Raw genomic sequence first — 19,616 nt, 5'->3', positions numbered from 1 at the left:
TATGAGCGTCGTTGTAGAAACAAATTGCTAAATAAATAAGCAGACTGTCTCCCAATATTAAAATGTTGACAAAAGCAAACTTTGACGTCATTGGGAGTATCGCGCGATGACGTCACGCCGGCCGGATCGCATCGAGCGAAGTGACGTCATGTGGGTCAACTTCGTAGTGAGCGATGACGTCCATGGGGGGTGGGGCCAGGATCTTTCGTGCGCGATGACGTCACGCCGGATTAGCCGTTTCGCCCGTTGATGGCACGCGGGGTGGGTCAGGATTGCCGTGAGCGATGACGTCACGGGGGGTGGGGTCAGGATCGTTAGTGCGCGATGACGTCACGCCCGCCGAGCCGTTTCGCGCGTTGTTGGCACGCGGTTGGGTCAGGATTGTCGTGAGCGATGACGTCCATGGGGGGTGGGGCCAGGATCGTTAGTGCGCGATGACGTCACGCCGGCCAAGCCGTACAGCGCGATGACGTCATCGCGCTCGGCGTGACGTCATCGACAGGACGTGGGGGTGTTCGCATCTTGAACAGCGTCGCGAACGGATCCATCCGTCATTGAGTTTCAAGCCCCTCCGAGGAGTTTTGTTTCTTCGTGAACTTCGTTTGAGACGCCGTCGCGATGGTGTGCGGCTTTGGTGAGTTTGGGATACGAGGCCTCGCATAACACGACGCGATAAGCAGCGGTTCCTTGCTGGCGCTCGCGTGTTGATGCCATCGGGGGGGGGAGGGCGCCTCGCCTGCACGGAGCCTCGGGCCTAGCAAGCGCTCCCGGTTTAAATCGCGACTGAGGCACGATAATAACAATACAACTCGGCAACCTTAGTCAATAGCGCTGACGTTTCGGGCAATGGCCCTTTCGCACATGTTACGACGACAGTACAGCAGTCGTACGTGCGGGTGTAATCGTTTGATTGTATCTCCAGGCGCGGCACTTGTAACAATGGGGCGGCAGGTTCCTTAGCCCAAGTCGCCGCTACCGCCTCTCTCTGTCCCTCTACACCCTGTAGTTGCAATTAGTCGATCGGAATGGTTCGTGTGTGTGTGTGGGTAAAGTGTGGGTACTCCCCACCTCTCACATGACGTCTGTCATGCTGAAAAGTATGACCTGTGTTTTGATTTGGTGTGCTGATCTTAAAGGTGAATTGAAAAATGTTGATACTCCGACTGATGCTCCTGCTGCTGTTGTGGAGTGACTCATGCAGCCAGCTATGACTGCAGGGTTTTGGTAGTACGTGTTGTTTATGTCGTTTGTTGTGAAAACTCCGTCACAGTTGCTATGATCACTGTTTCATTGCTTTCATGGTTTTATTTTGGTGATTTCGAAAAGTTTTTTGGTTTGGCCATGTTTTTTGTTGTAGTACGGAGTAAGACTGATGGCCGTAATCTAAGTTGTGTTGTTGTTTGACTTCCCACTGGGATTTTTGCACACAGCGTTGGTGTACGGTGTTTTTTCTGCAATATTTTGCTGTCTTTTCTTGGATTTTCTGTTTGCACTTAGTCACATATTCACTTTAAGATGTTTTCTTGTTCATGTTTTTGTTTTTTTGTTTGTTGCGGTTGCACCCGATTCAAGAACCGAATGGCTCACATGGCTATACCTAATAAATGAACTTGAACTTGAACTGTCCATCGTGGAAGAGTAGACCAAATACCCTCGAGAATTCATCTCGAGAGCTGTGTAGTGAATGCCCTTCCGTCATCAGTGGCGTGAGCAAGACGTTGCACGGCCGCACCTTTAACGTTTTGTTGAATGTCGTTGTTACATTTTTGTTAATTGTGAATTAAGCATGTTTTAATAGCACCTTCGATTAGCACGGTTTGTTACGAACAGTGCGAAAGAAGTTCAACATACGACAATCACATACAGTAATCAGTTGTAATAGTGATAGTGTCCATTTCAAGTGGATCAGAGAATTAACACTAATCGGAGATGATGTTGAACGAATGTCAAGCGATGGTGACCAAAGGCCTACTCTTCCACGATGGCCAGACGCCGTGATAGAGGCGTGGGTACCCACACTTTACCCCACCGTTAACAGCGACCTGCCGAACGGTGGGGGTGCTCCCATTTATGTTGCTGGGTGGACAAATTCGTGGTCTCGGGGTGAACGGTGATTAAATATACACAGTACTTGTATCATTGATACAACTTCCGCGCTGGCAAAGTTTGAATTAAACTGGCGACGTATGAATTGAAAAGTTCATTGCGCTACCAATTTCAAGTTCAAGTTCATTTATTAGGTATAGCCCTGTGGGCCATTCGGCTCTTGAATCGGGTGCAACCACAACAAACAAATAACAAAAACATGAACAAGAAAACATCTTAAAGTGACTACGCGCAAACAGAAAATATCCAGGAAAAAACAGCAAAATCTTCCAGAAAAAGCACCGTACACCAACGCTGTGTGCAAACATCCCAGTGGGATGCAAGTCAAACAACAACAACCACAAAACAACTTAGATTAAGGTCATCAGTCTTACTCTGTACTACAACAAACAAACATGGCCAAACCAAAAACTTTTCGAAATCACCAAAATAAAGCCATCAAAGTAATGAAACAGTGATTTACACGGCGGCAACAGCAGCCCACTTATTTAAAATCTACCTCGTGTTATAATAATACGGCAGTGACATCATTGTGGTTCTTTTGAGGGCTGTTTCAAGGAAACTCAGAGGCGGCTTTGGCTGTGGGCGATGTCTCGGTGTCTCGGGACACGGTGTTACACAACTCATGACTTCGTGCGGAAGTGCTTCTAGCCTGTATACAGAAGCCGCCATAAGCCAGTGATGGACATTCCACATTCCTGTGGCGGGAGTTTATCCATAGGACATTTGCACTGCTATTCAATGACATATTAGGCGGTGGTTGTGTGTAGGCGTAATGTGATAATGAAGCCCACACCTTTCTTTTAAGCTCGCCAACGCCGGTTGCGCAAACAGGATATTTCGACGGACAGCTTTAACTCCTGTTATCTCAGAACAAAGTGGTTCTTATATATTAATATAAGAATAATAATAGGTTTTACCCTTCGTAGAGCGGAGAGCTTTGTGTGATTTGTTTACATTTCTTGTACTTTGCACGCCTAGCGTGTTTTTGTATTGTTGTAACGTTACTCTTTGTTTTTTTTTGGTAAAGTCACTTTACCGAACAAAAACAAAGAGTGTGGATCCTTGCCGTCACGAAAACTTCAAATTTAGAATTATGTTGTAACGTTATTACCCGCCCCGACTGGGCATGTGTGCAAATTTTTTATAGCTCATCCGATTCCTCCAGCGTGTGTCAGTGACCAAGTGACCCGGATCTCGTCATAACTCCGAAGCAAATTCCGAGGATTGTGCCTGGATAGTGCTTAGCGGGGCGGCCACCATGCATAACCGGTGTTATAGGCTGTGGGCATGTTTTATGGGCAGCAGAGGGTAGTACCACAAACATCCTTTATTGTACTACCCTGTCAAGTGCACTCCCCACCTTCACCAACCCACACAGATTATTGTGGTGTAAGTGCTGTATGCTCTATTATATAATGGCCCATAAAACTGTATAAAAACATAGATATACATTATAACAGTATGTATCCCAGTGTAATATATGTATTTTACAATTATAACAATGCTGTGGGGTTGAGCGATGGCGCAATGGTTAGCGCACTGCATTAAATCCGATTACCTGAGTGAGTACTTGCCATGTCTGACATCAGTGGCAAGTGATATCTGTACTGCACCCCCATCAAACTACAATTACCATGGTGGTGAAGTATGACAATACAAACTGGCCGTTACCGACACGGCATTCATCCAGCAGTGGATTAACATAGGCCTATAAAATATTACATTTATGTACAGTCTAGTATATTTCGAGACAACTACAACAGTGTTAAATATTGCACAGTATCGTGCAATGACGTGACTATTTATAAATGTATCTATATACAACACATAACGGAATTTGAATTAATGAATACAATGTTGTCGCACGTATATATTTTAGGCTGAGCTCATTTAGAGTCTGACAAATAGAGTCTATAGTGTTATATGGGTCCTCAATCATTAGAGCTCATCAGTGAAATAAGCCTAGGCATGTTGAATGTTGTTGACATTGAATACTGTTGACATTCAACAATTGTGTCCTTTTTGTTTAGTTGCATGTGCCCTGAACAAGTCGCCAATGACCTGCCTCTCAGTTGACACTGACACTGCCCACATTGCACCTATGACTAATTTTACATCAGACTTGGGCCACGTATGCATCACAATTGCTACCGACAGTGACGCTCATCGTAGGCAGGAATCCAACCAGAGTCACTTGTGGATCATTGAAGTACATGAACTAAAACCGCACCAGTCCGCCGCATCTAAAACATACAGAGTAAAACTACCGTGGCTTTCCAGAGTAATCGATGGCGAGAGCCCTGTTCTGGATAGCTGAAAGGTCTGGCGAGCAGCGAATGCATATTGAAAGACATGTAACAAAAACAATAACATATGTAAAATGTCTATATGTGATAAAAGAAAACATCAGTATGTAGCATATATGCATTTTACTGTACAAACCTAAACACAACAAATACTCTTATTGTGTGTCTCAATGTACTGTAGTTATGTCTATTGGTGGGGTCGATTATATGTTAATTTCTCCCTTCCTCCACCACTTACATTTTAAAATAAACAAAAAGAAAATAATTCATATGCATGAATTCTGTAACCTTTTCAACATGCCGTTGTGTTTGCAAGTATCAGTACTAATTTAGATCTACAAGGCGCCCTGACAGAAAGACTATGGATATCGAGAAATGAAGAGAGGCCTTTTTATATACGTAGTGGGGGGTCTTCAGTCGGGACTTAAACGTCTCCATCGCCAATGAGTTCCTAACCTCCAAGGGGCAGGGAATTCCAGAGCCTGGGTGTATGGTGATGCAAGCCCATGTAATGCCTTAAATACATGGCTTTTAAAAACATGCATATTATCAATTGTATGGTTGTTGAACTTTTTTAGCACCGTATGTAGCCAACTGTGCTAATTGGTACGGATCAGAAACAAATAAGCATTAATAAAATAAAAAGAAAGTGTGCAAAGAATGGTTCGTTTTTAAAGAAGCGCAGAGAAAGGTGTTCACTTTAGAATTACACTGACAGACAGAATAAGTAACACGTGAATCAGAATGTACGAAAGTTAAGAGATAATTTTTATCTTTGTAACAGTGCCTAGAGTATGATGATAAAAGCAGAGAGATGCATGCTTGGAATGACACTGAGAGGCACATAGATTGGGTTCAACTTAAATCCGAAACATATTGGTGTTCATACAGCAGTGTATAGACCATAGCTCATAATAATGTGCGCATTGTGCCTGTCCCAGTCTCCTTTAAGATCTCTTTCCTGGGGAGGTGCGAGGACCCAGGCAGGGAAAACTGAGCCTGGTCTTGGTGGCATGAGATCTCAACTTTATTATAAAATGAATGTATTCATTATAAACTAAGATTACGTCACATGTGATAACATTAACTTGTTTATAAAGAATATATAAATTTAAGCATAAAAGCAGTTGAGGTCTAGTGACATATGACATCAGCTTTGGTGTGTGACTTTAGCATTGTTTAAGAGGACCATGTCATTAACGATGAGTGAGTTCATTAATATTTCATGGCAAACCCTTGGGTAAATTTGCCCAGTCTATAGATCAAGATGTCATCATAGCCAAAGTCGTTGATGTCACCAGAATTCATCACTTAGCCTCTGACAGACTCCACAGCTCCTGCACAGTAAATATGGGACCACCAGCCACAATCCAGGACCACCATCTGGTTTTAAGTTTTTGCCTTGGTCGCTCGACTCGTGTCGACCATTCCAGTGCGGGTCTCGATAACTGGTTGTCCATCATCTTTCACACATGGCCCACCCAGCACAGCCATGTTTTCCTAATCATATTTACAACACTTAGCTACCACGTTTGCTTCCGGACTTGTGCATTGCTTATCCAGTGTTGCCACGAAATTCCTCGCTTCCGTTTCAGACACCAGTGCCCTAATGCCATCAACTCTTTTCCAAGTTACTTAGTGTCCATTTCTGTGATCTGCACAGTAACACAAATAGTGCCCCTTCCTAAAATGTTCAAATATCATCGATAGGGCAAGCCCTGAATAGCACCATAACTAATAACCCCCTTATATACATGTGATCCTCACTTCACACAGACAAATGGACAGAGTTCTGAGATCAATTGCCACTGATGCAAGTCGTTACCGGAAATTGAGTTTGGGTTGCCGGGTTCGAAGCACAATGTGCTTACCACTACCACCACTCCGCCCCGCTAATGTATTAAGTGCATTTAATCAATCTTGCGCACTACTTAGTTAACATCTCATATTATGCATAAAAATGTTTTTGCTGTTAACGGCCGTGACTGACTGACTAATGTATATTCTGGTGATATTCTACGTGACTTTAAGGGTTAGAGACTTTAACATGTGTAGTCGCAAAGTGTTGCTAGCCACATTTCTTTGTTGATCGTAATAGTCTTTCGTGTTGCTATGGAGAATATAAATAACAACATAGATAGCCAGAAAATGTCTCCTTATAACAGTATCCTAATGTAATTTTAAAAATAATTGTTACACAACCCATGAGCCCCAAAATCTTCTCAAAGTACTGTACATCATTTCAGCAGCAGTTTCCATCTGGACACACTCAAAACCGGTCCAGAGTTTCCTTGTGCTGAGACCGATTATATGAAGGAGACATTGTCTGCTTATCTATTTTGGTTTCTAACTGTACTGTTTATGTTTTATGTAACATCCACAACGCATAATACAACTACTGAGTGAGCGTCCGCGTGGGTAAAGTCCAAACCGCTTGCTGCTCAGCATGCTTGTACTTCCCTATCCTGCTGGCTGCAAGGTCATCACAATACACGCGTATTGCCAAACAGTCATGTGAGCGTGTTGGGTAGTTTAAGTGATGTAGAGTGGAGTCTGTATTGAGCATTGCCGGTGGTGCTGTCATCGTCAAAGCTAAGGATGTCTTATTGTGTCAACAAGCCGCCAGGACTTTGAGAACCAAGTGGGAGGACCCCACGCGGGCAATTCGTCTTTTTTAGGGAGGCACCGGGGGAATTACTCGCATCCATCGTAGTCGAATAGTTTAAATATATAACCTCAAGACACTTCTTCTTGGTTCTTTCGGTAAAGTCACGTAGAAGGGAAATAATAAAATAATAAAAAATTTCACATAATAAAATAATTTTCACGACGTTTCGGCCACAACGCAAGCAGCTGTCCCTCAGGTGAAGAACAGGTCTGTCTTTATTTTATTATTTCCCTTCTACGTGACTTTATCGAAAAAAACCAAGAAGATGAATCCCTGCAGTCATGAAAGCTTTAAATCACTTCTTTCAGGAAGGTACTGCCTTGGCATATTTTCCCATTTCCATGAGTGTTGCTATATGCTTGATGTTTGAGGAAACCAGAGTACCAAAAAAAAATCCACCATGCACGCAAGAAGATAGCACTGATTTTCTGTATTGCCAACTCCTGTTCACCTCGCAGCCCATTTTGTGTTTGAAGTGTCACATATCTCTGTGACGTGCCAGCCCTTGCCTCGAAAGTGCTCGGTAATGCGCTTACACTCTTCTCTTGTAATCTATTTTCATAATACAGTATAAATAATGGGGGATTGAGTGAGTCTAGGTAATAACCCATGAAGACCATTATTATCTTTTTTTCCAAGGACACATCACTTTACATAAATGTATAAGCGAACAAGAACAGAAAACCTGGTCTGAAAAAAGTACACATGCACAAGTAGAATTTCTTGAGCGTTTGAAAGTACTGTAATATAGCAAGTGGTTAAAAACACACAGCTTTTATTTAAGTCACATTTCTGTACTCATATTGTGAATTAGTAACTAAGAGAAAACTGAAAGCTGAATGCCATGGTGGAATAGATGCTAAACGTAGTGCAGACGTGACATGCTCTCAATATGCCTTCACGAGGCTATTTTTACTTGCGTCTGTTTACTTTGTAAACAGACTGACTGGCGATATCTTGCCGCCACAGGTTGGGCAGTGCCAATCACAGGTCACACCAACAGCCAACACAATGACAGCCCCGGGAGTCCGTCACCAGATTTGAAAGATAGTTTTCCCGTAGCAAAAATGACCCGGTCAAACGAGACCAAGGACAAAGCAACTGTGACATTTCATCGGTGTGGAGCACCTTGTAACAAGCGAAGATTACTTTTTTTTTGCCTTCCAGGTGATTTTTCAGACTAACGGACACGTTCAGTGGCGCATAAAGCAAAAGCGACATTGCAGCATTTGGCCATTAGTTAGGGTGACATTTGAAGGATTTTCCATTTAGTGTGGCGTTCGTGGTCCACTAACTCCGTCAGGAATTAGCCTCGAAGTAATCTAATTATCCCTATTCGGCCGCACGAATTTGCGGTTAAAATGCATCCACCCGCCCACGTAGTGTAAGGAGATGCTTCTCTCTGAGTTATTGTTATTGAGCAGGTCCCATGTCGTCATTGACTTTTAATTAAAAGTCGTTTTAGAGTGCCCATTCGTTTGCTGTGACGGGAATTAAAATTATCGGGGAGCTGAAAGCTCCGTCGCGATCGGCTTTGACATTGCCTTAATTTATTGGAATAAATTGGGGAGATATTTATCATTGTAATGCTCATTAAATTTTCATGCAGTGCATTGTTTGTGGCAATTGCTTGATAAAGCGGGACTTTGCCGATCCATCTGTGCAATGTTTGACCAGCATTTCATGAAATGGGGGGGAGAGCATTGGGGGGTGTAGTGGTTAGCATGCTGCTCTATCCTAGCTACCTGAGTTTGATTGCTGGCCATGGCTAACATCAGTAGTGAGTGATATCTGAACTGGTCCTGGTAAAGGTCGGGACAAAATTTCAAACCATTGTAATGCTCAAGTTGAGGTCTCCGAAAAGCTTACATCAAAGGTATGTATTTGTTTTAGCTGTTTATTATTCATTTTAAAAAATCAGGTCTAGAGCTTCAAATGCCAAGTGATTTTATCGTTCTGACTCCTCTGTGGACATCCACGCGGATGCATGCCATTTCTTAGGTGCCCACTCCATTAGTATTCTTGACCAATTAAATTGTAATACATTAACATCTCAAAATACAGTACAGAATAAAATCTGAAATTGGGCTAAACGATCTGAAAATAAAGGAAATCTGAAACTCATTCCAATGTACATGTGCACAGCAGCCTGTTCTTTATCGTTGGCCTTAAATAGGCTCAAAGTGGGCACTTAAAAAAATGCTGGCAATGTCACTTAAAAAACTGCTACCAAATAGGGCAATGCTGTACCAGCTTCACCCTTCGCGAGGACAACCTACAAGCACCATGGTGCTGCTGCCCTAAGCGGACCTTTTCATCCTCTCTGACCAATAGTTTAGCATGACCGTCTTAGTCTGCTTGACAGCCGTGTGTTGGCCTCATCCTTACTGTGGAATATCGATACGTGTTGTATGGACCTTCTAGTTGAGTGGAACGAATTTGGAATGGGAGGTCTTGAAATGTTCTAACGTGAGCTGGCTTGTTTTGCGACTTTAGTCTGAAGAGTAAAATTGATAACATTGAGTGTGGGTGCCCGGGAGATTTGTGCCAAGCGTGGTGCGCCTGTGTGTGCGCCCATGTGTGTGTTGGTATGTACCCATTGTGTTGTTCAATGTGTGTCCTTGGTGTGCGTACATGTTGGTCCATGTGTGTGTCTGTTTACGTTCGTGTTTGTGGCTCCTTGTTCCTGTGTGTGTGTTTGTGTGCTCCTCTATATTTATGTCTACTCTGTCCTGTGTTGTTGCTTCCTATGCTCTGTTGCTTGTTCCAATGGGTTGCTTTGTATCCTTCCCTCTATGCTCCTGTTTATTCCTGTGCTCATCTGATTGCCTACCTCCTCCTGTGTGCACCTCTGTCCTTTATGTATGTCTCTCCTATGTGATCCTTTGTGCTCCCGTGTGCTCCCGTGTTGCCCCCCACCCCATGTGCTAATGGGCCACCGCTTTCTACCCGTCGCTTACTCCCACAGACGCTCAGCGCGGCTCCATCCGCCTCATGCGCATCGGCCTGACGCTCATCGTGCTCGGCAACCTGAGCTTCATCTTCGGCGCCATCGTGCACGGCACGGTGCTGCGACATGTGTCGCGGCCCGGCTCCAGCATCAACCAGGAGTACAAGGCCGGAAACTTCTCCTCCGTGCTTTCCGGCTTCATGGTGAGGCTTTGCACCGAGGCATGAGCACGCGCATTTGCGCGTAATGCGCGACCATGTAAGGACATGCGCATCCGCACGTATTGGCGCTCGTGCTTCATGCATATAACTAAAACGCAACTCAGGCTAGCACATGCACACATCCGGACGCAGGAGGAAACGTGAGAACACAGAAGTACACAGGAAGCCACACGAGGATACAGGAGGATACAGGAGGGAATGTATGCACACATGAGCGGAGACCGCAGGAAAAAGTAGCGAGCTGGAGAATGCAGAAGTACACAGGAACACGCATGAGTATACAGGAGAACACAAGAGAAGGTTATCACACGGGAGGATACACAAGCATACATGAGCACACAGGAAGATACAGGAATATACAGGAGGACACTGGAGCACACGTGAGGATGCATCATGCAGAGGGTTAAAGGAGTACTTGTGGGTACACAGGGCGTCAAGATCCCATGATGTCATTCGTAAGAGTAGGCCATTGTGTGCCGCCGTCAAGTGTCAGAATTTGCCAAATTAAAAACATTACCCGCAAATTATTAATTTGGGATTACGTATAGCAATCATCACCTTCTACAGGTGACTCTTGCAAATGAAGACTATCCTGGTCCCTTGAGTTCTCACCTGGGAAAATAAAATACCCATACATCTTTAATATGAGTTGAAGCTTTCTTTAATGGGGGGTTTGTTTAAACACAGTCATCATCATCACGACGATCCAAGGGCAGATAGCCCGTGGGTGTCCACTGCACAGTGCCGGTTGGTAAAATGGGTACCCAGGACTTGTCCAGATATCACTCCACCTGCGGTGTTAGACAACACCATGGGTCAACCTCAAACAGCAGGCTGATGATTCTATTCACAATTACAGCCGCCAGGTAATTTATTTTTGGGGTTGCATTATCAAAGGATACGTCAAAGGCTCTGAACCAGGTGCCGTGGTGCACGCGTGTGATCTGGCTATTTGAAGGGGAGGATTTGGTGGATAACGCAGATTTGCGAAACTTCCAAACCCACCGGGTTGAGAATTGACCAGGGAATTGGAGTACAGCAAGTGGGTCGGTTTACTTGTCTGTGGAGCATTCAGTATTATCTCATCATAACAGGACAGTGGTGGCACATGCCTGCAACCCAGAACTTTCGAGGCAGGGGCTGGTGGATGATCACACAAATGTCTTGAAACTCACTTTTCGTGGGCATCCAGGTCACGATATCTTGGCTTGTCAGGAGATGGCAGTACAGGAAATGGATACATTTCCGTATGTTTAATCTTAATGGTGATTTGGTCTTTCTCTCCTCACTCGCGTGGGTTTTCTCTGTGTACACCAGCTTCCTTCCCTATGTACAATCGCTTATTATTGGAGTTGGCCAAACATCCCGGTTTAGGGCTACAGAGTTTGGGCAATTGTTAGTGCCAGTATTGGATGCCGTTCCGCTTGTGGTTTCCCCTACCTCTGAATATAAGGAAATCTGTGCGTGTGACATGTGTAACTTTTATGCATGTGGTAGGCTTTCTCCAGGTACTCCTAGTTTCCTCCCATGCGTAAATTGTTAATTCATGGCATTGGTCAAATATCCCATTGCAGGGCAAGTAAGAGGCTTGCTACTCACTGAGACACTCATAGGTAAGTATTATCATTATTGCTAACGGCACATGCCAAGAGGGCGCAAAGCCAAACCACTCCAAAGGCCAAGTAGGTAATGAAGGTGGGCCGGATGTGGTGTGTGTATTTAGCATTTTCCACCATTCTCCGTTTCTGCACTTGACTCATAGAGTGTTGACCTGAGCATGGATTGCTTCATCCTGTCAAAGCAAAACAAGTCTGCTAGAAATAATGCTTCTGCAGCTAATCACAGTCATACTATTATGGTAGTGCCCTTTAATTTTCTAGGAGAGGCTCTTGGAATCACAGTACTCTCAGTACTCTTTTGCACATTACTTTAATGAGCGTTTGGCATGCTGGAGGAAATCTGAGTACTTGGAGAAAACCCACACAATGAGGGGTAATGTTTGATGCTTAATAATTTGGGTTTAATAATTTGTTGCTTCAACCTTGCTTAGATTCTCCGATTGGATGAGATCGGGCATTCAGGATGATTAATATAATCTGGCAGGAGTGGGAATTTGGGTGGGCGCAATGTAATCATGCGTGGGGCATAGGGGATGGACAGTTTGAAGACTGGGGATAAGGTTGGGGCTGAGGATAGGGTTAGTGCTCGGGATATCGTTATAGGGATAGGACTAGGGGTTGGGCTAAGGATAGAGTGAGGGCTAAATATAGGGATAGTGCAAGAGATGGGGAAAAGGGCAGGGCTGGGGATCAGGCTCTCAGGATAGAGTTAGTGCTAATGATAGGGCTCGAAATAGGGTTAAGGCCAGGTCTAAGGATCAGGCTAAGGATAGAGTTAGGGCTAAGGATAGGGTTAGAGCTGTAGTTGTATGTTTGAGGAGGCCAGCGGCGTATTATACTTCGGTGCACGTGAGGATGACCAAGTGGGGTCGTGTTTCGCATCCCAGCGTGCGTGAGCACGCACCTATAATGAGTGTTGGGAGGTCTCTGCGTCACCGTGGCTCTGCAGTCTCCTCCCCTGAGGCTCTGATTAATAAAAATAAAAGACGCGTGGGCTCGCAAGGGGGCACCAGTGACATTCCCTTGCGCCGTTAAATGTGGACCGGTCAAGTGAGGCGGCTGGGGCTTAATATATATATTTTAAGCGGATCACTTGAAAGATGGCGCTTGCGCTTTCTGTTGGGGGTTGCTGAGCCACCCCCCTCATAACGTGGCACGTGGTGAGAGCAGGTCGTGATTGTGGGCACATGTGAAAGGGTAAGGTCTGCCCTGAGTTGCACCATCCTGTATGTTCATAGCCGTCAGGCTGGTTTATTTGCGCTTGGGCAGTTTGCCGCTTCGCATGCAGGGCGGTTTCACCTCTGTGTGGAGTTTGGCCAAGGCGTTGGAACATCCTCTGCAGTGGGGCCAGCCCTGGAATTTTATGGATTACATTTTTTTATTTAAATGTTTATGCATTTTTCCTCATCTCGGTGATTAACTGCACATGCCGTTACGGGCTTTGTGCAGGCTTCGGCTCCTACAGAAATTAACTCGTGCTGCCAAAGAGTGATTTCACTGGAGCCAGAATGACTGTCGCATGTTTCCAGGACGGAGACATTGGTCGCTCAGTTTCATAACCGTGGATGCGTCAAAAGCAGCAAAAAAATATTTCAGCAAAGTCCTTCCTTTCCCCCTGCACCGCCCCCCCCCCCCCCCCCCCCACCGTGCTGGTTTAGTGAATCTAAATTCCATCTGGCATGTCGCTATGAGGACAGTCATCGTGCGTAAGGGCTATGACTGAATGAGACCTGCCGCGAATGTTGTGGCATCGTTGTCGTCGTCCTCTTCATGGTTGACGCCTCCTGCCCCGGACGCTGTCCTTGCTAGAGCCCCCCCCCCCGCTCCGCACTTGCATGGTTTGACGACCTCTAGCATCTCCCCCCCCCCCCCCCCCCCCGCTGGCCGTCGCCACGGCAACCTGGCAATGATGTCACGCTTGCGGTGTGGCCGCCTCACCTGGGAGGATTAACAGAGAAGAGCGCTCGCTCGTGCGCTGTTCCAGTCGCGAGGCTGTTTTCCGTGTGCGTGCGCGCGCGGGAACGTGGGCGATACGGCTAACTGCGCACTCTCCCGTACGTCCTGGCGTTTTTAGCCCTGCCTGCAGGAGGTTCCGCTATTTTTAAATGCTCGTCTGTTTATAGTTCTAAAATGATAATGTCATTTACAACAACAAAACCAGAGAAAGCCTCATTGGGTGGGGTGGGAGGGTTGTAAACGTTTGTAGCCCTGCCTGCAGGAGGTGGTGCTATTTTTAATGATCATCTGTTTTTAGTTCTAAGATGATAATCAGAGTTACAAAAAAGAGCCTCATTGGGGGTGGGAGCGTTTTTTTCACTCTGCTTGGTCTTAATGTGGACGTTGGACAAGTAATGATTGATAATAATAATTTCGTACATGTGGTATTTGTGCCATTCGAATCGCGCAATGCTTTCACGATGGTGCTATATTTTACAGACTTGGTTTCACAGTAGGGAGCGACGTTGCTGTGTGTAATCCCAATCGAGTAATTTTCAGGTCGTTTATTTTATTTGGCGAATTTGAACCACGTCGCCAGCACATAATGGTAAACTCTTTTCGAATGACTTCACAGGGTTTTTAACGTCTACTGTGAAGCAGACGCTGCGTGTTTTACAGTTAATGCACCCGCAGTACTTGCCAGGGTGGCTGCTGGGTTTGAATCGCAAACCTCTGCAGCGCGCGACAAACGCTCTACCGCTGGGCCATGTTGCTGCCCCGAATGATTCATTGACCCGGTGACGAAAATGGTTTATTATGTTCACAGCACTTGAATTGGACATTGTGAAAAAGCGCTTTATAGCTCATGGGATTCCTCCAGTATAAATAAAGATGCTGATTCCTAATTGAATCCTGCACTCAAGAATATGTTATTTATGTTTCCTACCGGTTATATGTAAATTATATGCCAATGTAACCTTTGGCCTCATGGTACGAATGAGACTAAACAAACGAGCAAGCACATGAGACATTACAGAGCTCATTGTTGCTGTGTGTACGACCTCATGTTTACTCTCTTGTTCATTCTGATCATGAATATAGTGGAATATTTCACGTAGAATTTGCATGGGGCAATAATAGTGTGTTCTTTCACGCGTCATTTACTGCGTGTGTCGTGACCGTCTTTAGGAATTGATATTCAAGTGATGAATCCTCAAACCCAGCGACAAGTGTCCACTGGAAAAGCCTCGCTGCGTACGTGCACACGCGTGCGCGGAAACTCGTTCCGTCGCACGCCGATGTTGGTGCTTCAGCGAAAAACTCTGCCGCCCCAAAAAACACCGCTTTCGACAATCGCGGTTGTTATTGGGGCCCGGGGGGCGTGGTAATGGGCGCACCAGAGCCATGCAATGGGAACGGAGAGATGGATGGGGTTAGTGCTGCCGATTGGCTTGAGCACGCGATGCTTCGGAGCCAGCGGTGCTTCGCACGATGGCGCCGTTTGTCAGCGCCACAGATCAACGTCCTCCGCCGCCTGTCATCACCGCAGGGGTCAAGCAACAAAGGCCACGCACGACCTCTCCTCCCTCCATCGATCTGCTTTCCCGCTGTCCCACCCCCGTGCCCGCGCGGCTTGCGAAGGGGTGGCCTCTGAGCGACGGGCGAGACGTCGATAGTGTGGTCACGGCGACGCGCCGTTGTGGTGGTGGTGGTGATGGGGAGGAGTGTACGTATGGTGGTCAGACGTACGTTGCAGTGGCGGTGGTGAGGCGCGTGTGGTAGTGTTGGAGAGGTGTGTGTGTGTGTGGTAAGCGCGCCTTGCTACGAATCCAGTGACCCGAGTTTTATTCGTGCTCGTGACCAACACCGGTGGCGATTATCTATACCGGCCCTAGGCCTACCCTAGTCGACTTGGCCTCAAATGAGTACCTGGTGCGGTGTGTAAACATTGCCTCTAGGGAGAAAAAAGTGGCTGGGCATGGTGAGGGCCACCCACTCCCACGTGTGTATAGTGATTGGGTGTTTGTGGCGGTAATGTTGGTGTTGAGGCATGTGTGGTGGTCATGGTAGAGTATGGGTCGTGGTGGTGGTGGTGGAGAGGTGTGTGTGGTGATGATGGTGGCAGCTGTGAGGCGTGTGTGGTGATGATGGTGGCAGCTGTGAGGCGTGTGTGGAGTTGATGACGGTGAGGCATGTGTGGTGGTGGTGCTGTTTGCGGTGAGGCATGTGTGGTGTTGATGATGGTGAGGTGTGTGTGTGGTGGTTGTGGTGAGTGGTAGTGTAGCAGTTAGGGCGCTGCGCTACGAACCTGGCGACCCGAGTTCGATTCCCACTCACGGTCGACACCAGTAACAACACCCCTAGGTCGACTCAGCCTCAAATGAGTACCTGGTGCGGTGAATAAACATCACCACTGGGGAGACTAAAGCGGTCGGGCGTGGTGCTGGCCACCCACCCCTTGTGTACCGTGCTGGCCTTCATAGGTGCTTGCTAACACCACTTGCCCAACAGTCTGGTAATCTTATACGGGGGAGCTTTGTCTTTGGTGAGGCATGTGTCACAAAGACGCCACGGTAAGCACGTCAAGAACGCCACGCACATTTTTTTGCCCGGCTCAAATTTTCCATCACCTTTAACGCAATTAATTTTCACAAATTCCAGACTTGATTAAGTCGGATTAACGCGAGCGAGGCAAAATTAAGTAATCAGCGGGACGTCTCTGGGTTTTTTTTCCAGCCGAGTTCTCGCGCCATTGTGACCAGCGACCGTTGCTTAAGGTGGTGGTACGGGGGCTGCGATTTGTGTGTAATGACCCCGGGGGCACCCACGTGGAGAGACCCGTGCAGCGCCGCCTCTCGCGCCGCTGCTGGTGCAGCCCGTTCCACGTTCTCCCTCCGGACGACGTTCGGTCCTTCGCACGGGCAGACGTGTCCAGCGGTCCTGTAGACCGTACCCTTAGAATAGAACGCTTTGGGTGGTGGGGGTTTGAAGACTTTGCTTTGCCGTCATTCTTGGAGTAAAGCAAGTAGGCTGCTGGGCAGGGTTCGGCAACCTGCGGCTCAAGAGCCACATGTAGCTCTTCAAGGACTGCTTCGTGACATTATTTATTAAGGACCACCGTATCATATTCACAGGCATTGATTGCGGCTCTTGAAATATTGTTATTTTTACCGAATTCGAACAAAAATTTTCGCTTCTTGCTACTTTGATTGCCGACCTCTGCTGATGATCAATCTGCATAAACAAATCTGTAGGTGGTGTCCCCTCGCAGTGTCGGGTTTCTTCAGCTGCTCCTCCCCCCCACTCTAATGTGACAGTTCTTCAAATCAAGGGAACTGGGCCATGCATCCTAAGTGGGGTGGGGGAGGGGGAAACACTCTTGCATTTTTGCGGCTGACGTGAGAGGGGACAGTGGCCAAGGCTCACCTGAGCATGGGGACAATTTGACTTACGGGTGCTATAATGGGTTTCTTAAAGTGATAATAGTGTTTCGTGAGCGATAATAATTTAGCCATAATTACAACTGGAAGCACTGGCACATGATCACGGCTGCGGAAAAGCACCACGCTCGTGGACCTTGTAATTTCCTCAGCAAACCGCGGCATTATGATAATAAAAATTCCGCCGTGGAAATTGGATACCAAAAAAAAAAGAATCCACTCCCTTGACCTTTTACCTTTTTTTTCCCCCGCCGTCTAATTTGTCTAGAAATTGGAGAAAATTCTTTGTAAAATGCGCATCAATTTTTGCGCGCATAGAAAACGTTGCTCGTGCCGTGATGGACGTTTTCATTTTTCTGCCGTGGACGTGAGGTCATGGGAATGTGTGTCCCCCCCCCACACCAACGTCGGGCACCTCACAAACTTATCTCATGACCCCCGCCCGTTGATTTGATCGATTTCCGGCAGCTTCCCAGATAAGAGCGACCAGCGTTGAAATTTCACGCGTGTGCGGGGCGGCACGGATAAGCTCAAGCTTTGATTGAGCGGCTCGAATTGTTGAAGAATTCCGAGGGCGTGAAGCGCGCAAGGGTGTTGTTGCAGGCCTGTGATGTCAGTGCAGTTTAATGAGCTGCCCTTTATTGAACCAGTGGAGAGCTCCTCGAGATAAGTTGTTTATTTTGAATGGGAAACCTGAGTCACAGTCAAAATTAACAATAAACGGGAGGTGGCCGGGTGGCTCACGAGGGACTTATGTCATATCAGAGAACTGAGCAAGCACCGCTGAGATCCTTAATTCATATGCAGGTTTGAGCCGCCCATGATTAAACTGCGATCCCAAGTGTGGTGGGTGGCTGATGCTCTTAGCCCAGGCACCCAATGGCTGCACAAAAGACTTCTCAGTAAATGTGTTGGTTTGCTTTCTTCCAGCATATTACATCTCTTGAAAATTAAATGTTTACTATTGATTACACTGGCCAACACACTTTTTCTGGCATAAGGTATTCCAACGGTTCTAAGGTAATTTTGGGGTGCTGATTCCAAATCTGGCATCAGTTTTTGTCTATCACATCAGGTTTTTGAGATATCAAATATTGCATTTTCAATAAGAACTGCAGAAGAAAAATATTGAATAAATGTGGATATCTACATAAAATGATATTATAAACACACTATCCTAAAAATACAGCACCATATTTTAACACTAAAGCAGTCACTGACTCGCAACAACTTGCAATCATAAGTGACAGAGTTAATTTCGGGTAAAATCAATGAAAATGGGGAATGCCAATAGCATAAAAATGATGTGATAGAGCAAATCTGAGATCAGATTTGGAATCAGCACCCTGAAATTAGTTTAAAACAGCTGCAAAAGTCCAGGCCAGAATTTTTTTTTGTTGACCAGTGTTATCGTGCGAAGGACACTGTTAGCAGACCATGTAAAAAGTGTGCCTCTCGTGTAGTTTAAGACGATTGTAAGGACTTTTTTTTCCATGTCAGCTGTCGCGTTTCCTTCCAGTGCCTTTCCCTCGCACAAGGTGTTGCACTTTCACTGTTGGACTAATTTCTACTAGGCATGTTTCAGCCTCGGAACGTGATGCCGATAACGCAATTGAAGTCTTAATTAGGAGAAAGGCAAAACGTTTTAGAATCAAAGGGCCCTCATGGATGTGTAATCACCCATCAATTAAAATCGATCTATGAGAATCAAATGCTGCATGAAACTACCTGTATTAAACATCGATTATCTTAACAGTGTAGGTTTCATTTTTTTATCGCAGCACAGATTATTCTGTGGATTCCTCTGAAAATTGTTCCAGCGGCGCAGATTCTGTGGATTCCTCTGTAAATTCTACACGTACCAGGGAGTGAAATTAGTTGTTTCGTGACCCGAATTTTGATTTCCAAACCAAGACATGGCTTACGGCATTGAGTATCAGCGTAGAAGCAGAGACGCAAACGCCTCATTAGTGTCATCATTAGCATAGAGGGCTAATGTTTCATCAGCCGGAGTTGGGGCCATTGCCTGTAATGTCAGCCAATTATATTTCTGTTTTATTAGGCATTAGACATGTCACGATTCACCGTCCCCCACAGCGTCACCGTTTGGCACCACGATTTCATTCAAGAATTGATTCCTTTTTTGTAGGTGTTTGCACAATTTCATTTGTATCGCCTGTCTCCTTTGTACTGCCTTGTTTGTCCATGGCAGCATTGGGATGTAATTGGCACACATTGGAACTGATCAATTATTACACACGAGTTTTTCATCGTCTGTCACAGTCCACTGGTTGCTAATTAAGACAACTAGCAACCAATGGATGGCGGCATAGACGATAAAAACAAGTTTTTACCAAGTTACAAA

At 45.9% G+C, this 19,616-nt stretch overlaps 1 protein-coding gene across 1 annotated transcript in view; it reads left to right on the top strand.

Annotated features, from left to right (window-relative positions):
* The first annotated feature begins 486 nt into the window (after positions 1 to 486).
* The window catches only part of LOC133353085 (keratinocyte-associated protein 3-like), a 43,016-nt gene continuing 23,886 nt past the window's right edge, over positions 487 to 19,616 (top strand). The window contains exons 1-2 of the mRNA XM_061569203.1: positions 487 to 634; positions 10,052 to 10,236. Of these exons, the coding sequence (XP_061425187.1) occupies positions 619 to 634; positions 10,052 to 10,236 (201 nt within the window). The 5' untranslated portion in view covers positions 487 to 618. The remainder of the gene's footprint in view (positions 635 to 10,051; positions 10,237 to 19,616) is intronic.

This window comes from Lethenteron reissneri, chromosome 42, assembly GCF_015708825.2.
Source record: "Lethenteron reissneri isolate LAM-NWPU_2019-01 chromosome 42, ASM1570882v1, whole genome shotgun sequence".
NCBI lineage: Eukaryota > Metazoa > Chordata > Hyperoartia > Petromyzontiformes > Petromyzontidae > Lethenteron > Lethenteron reissneri.
This window is presented reverse-complemented; position numbering and strand designations above follow the sequence as displayed.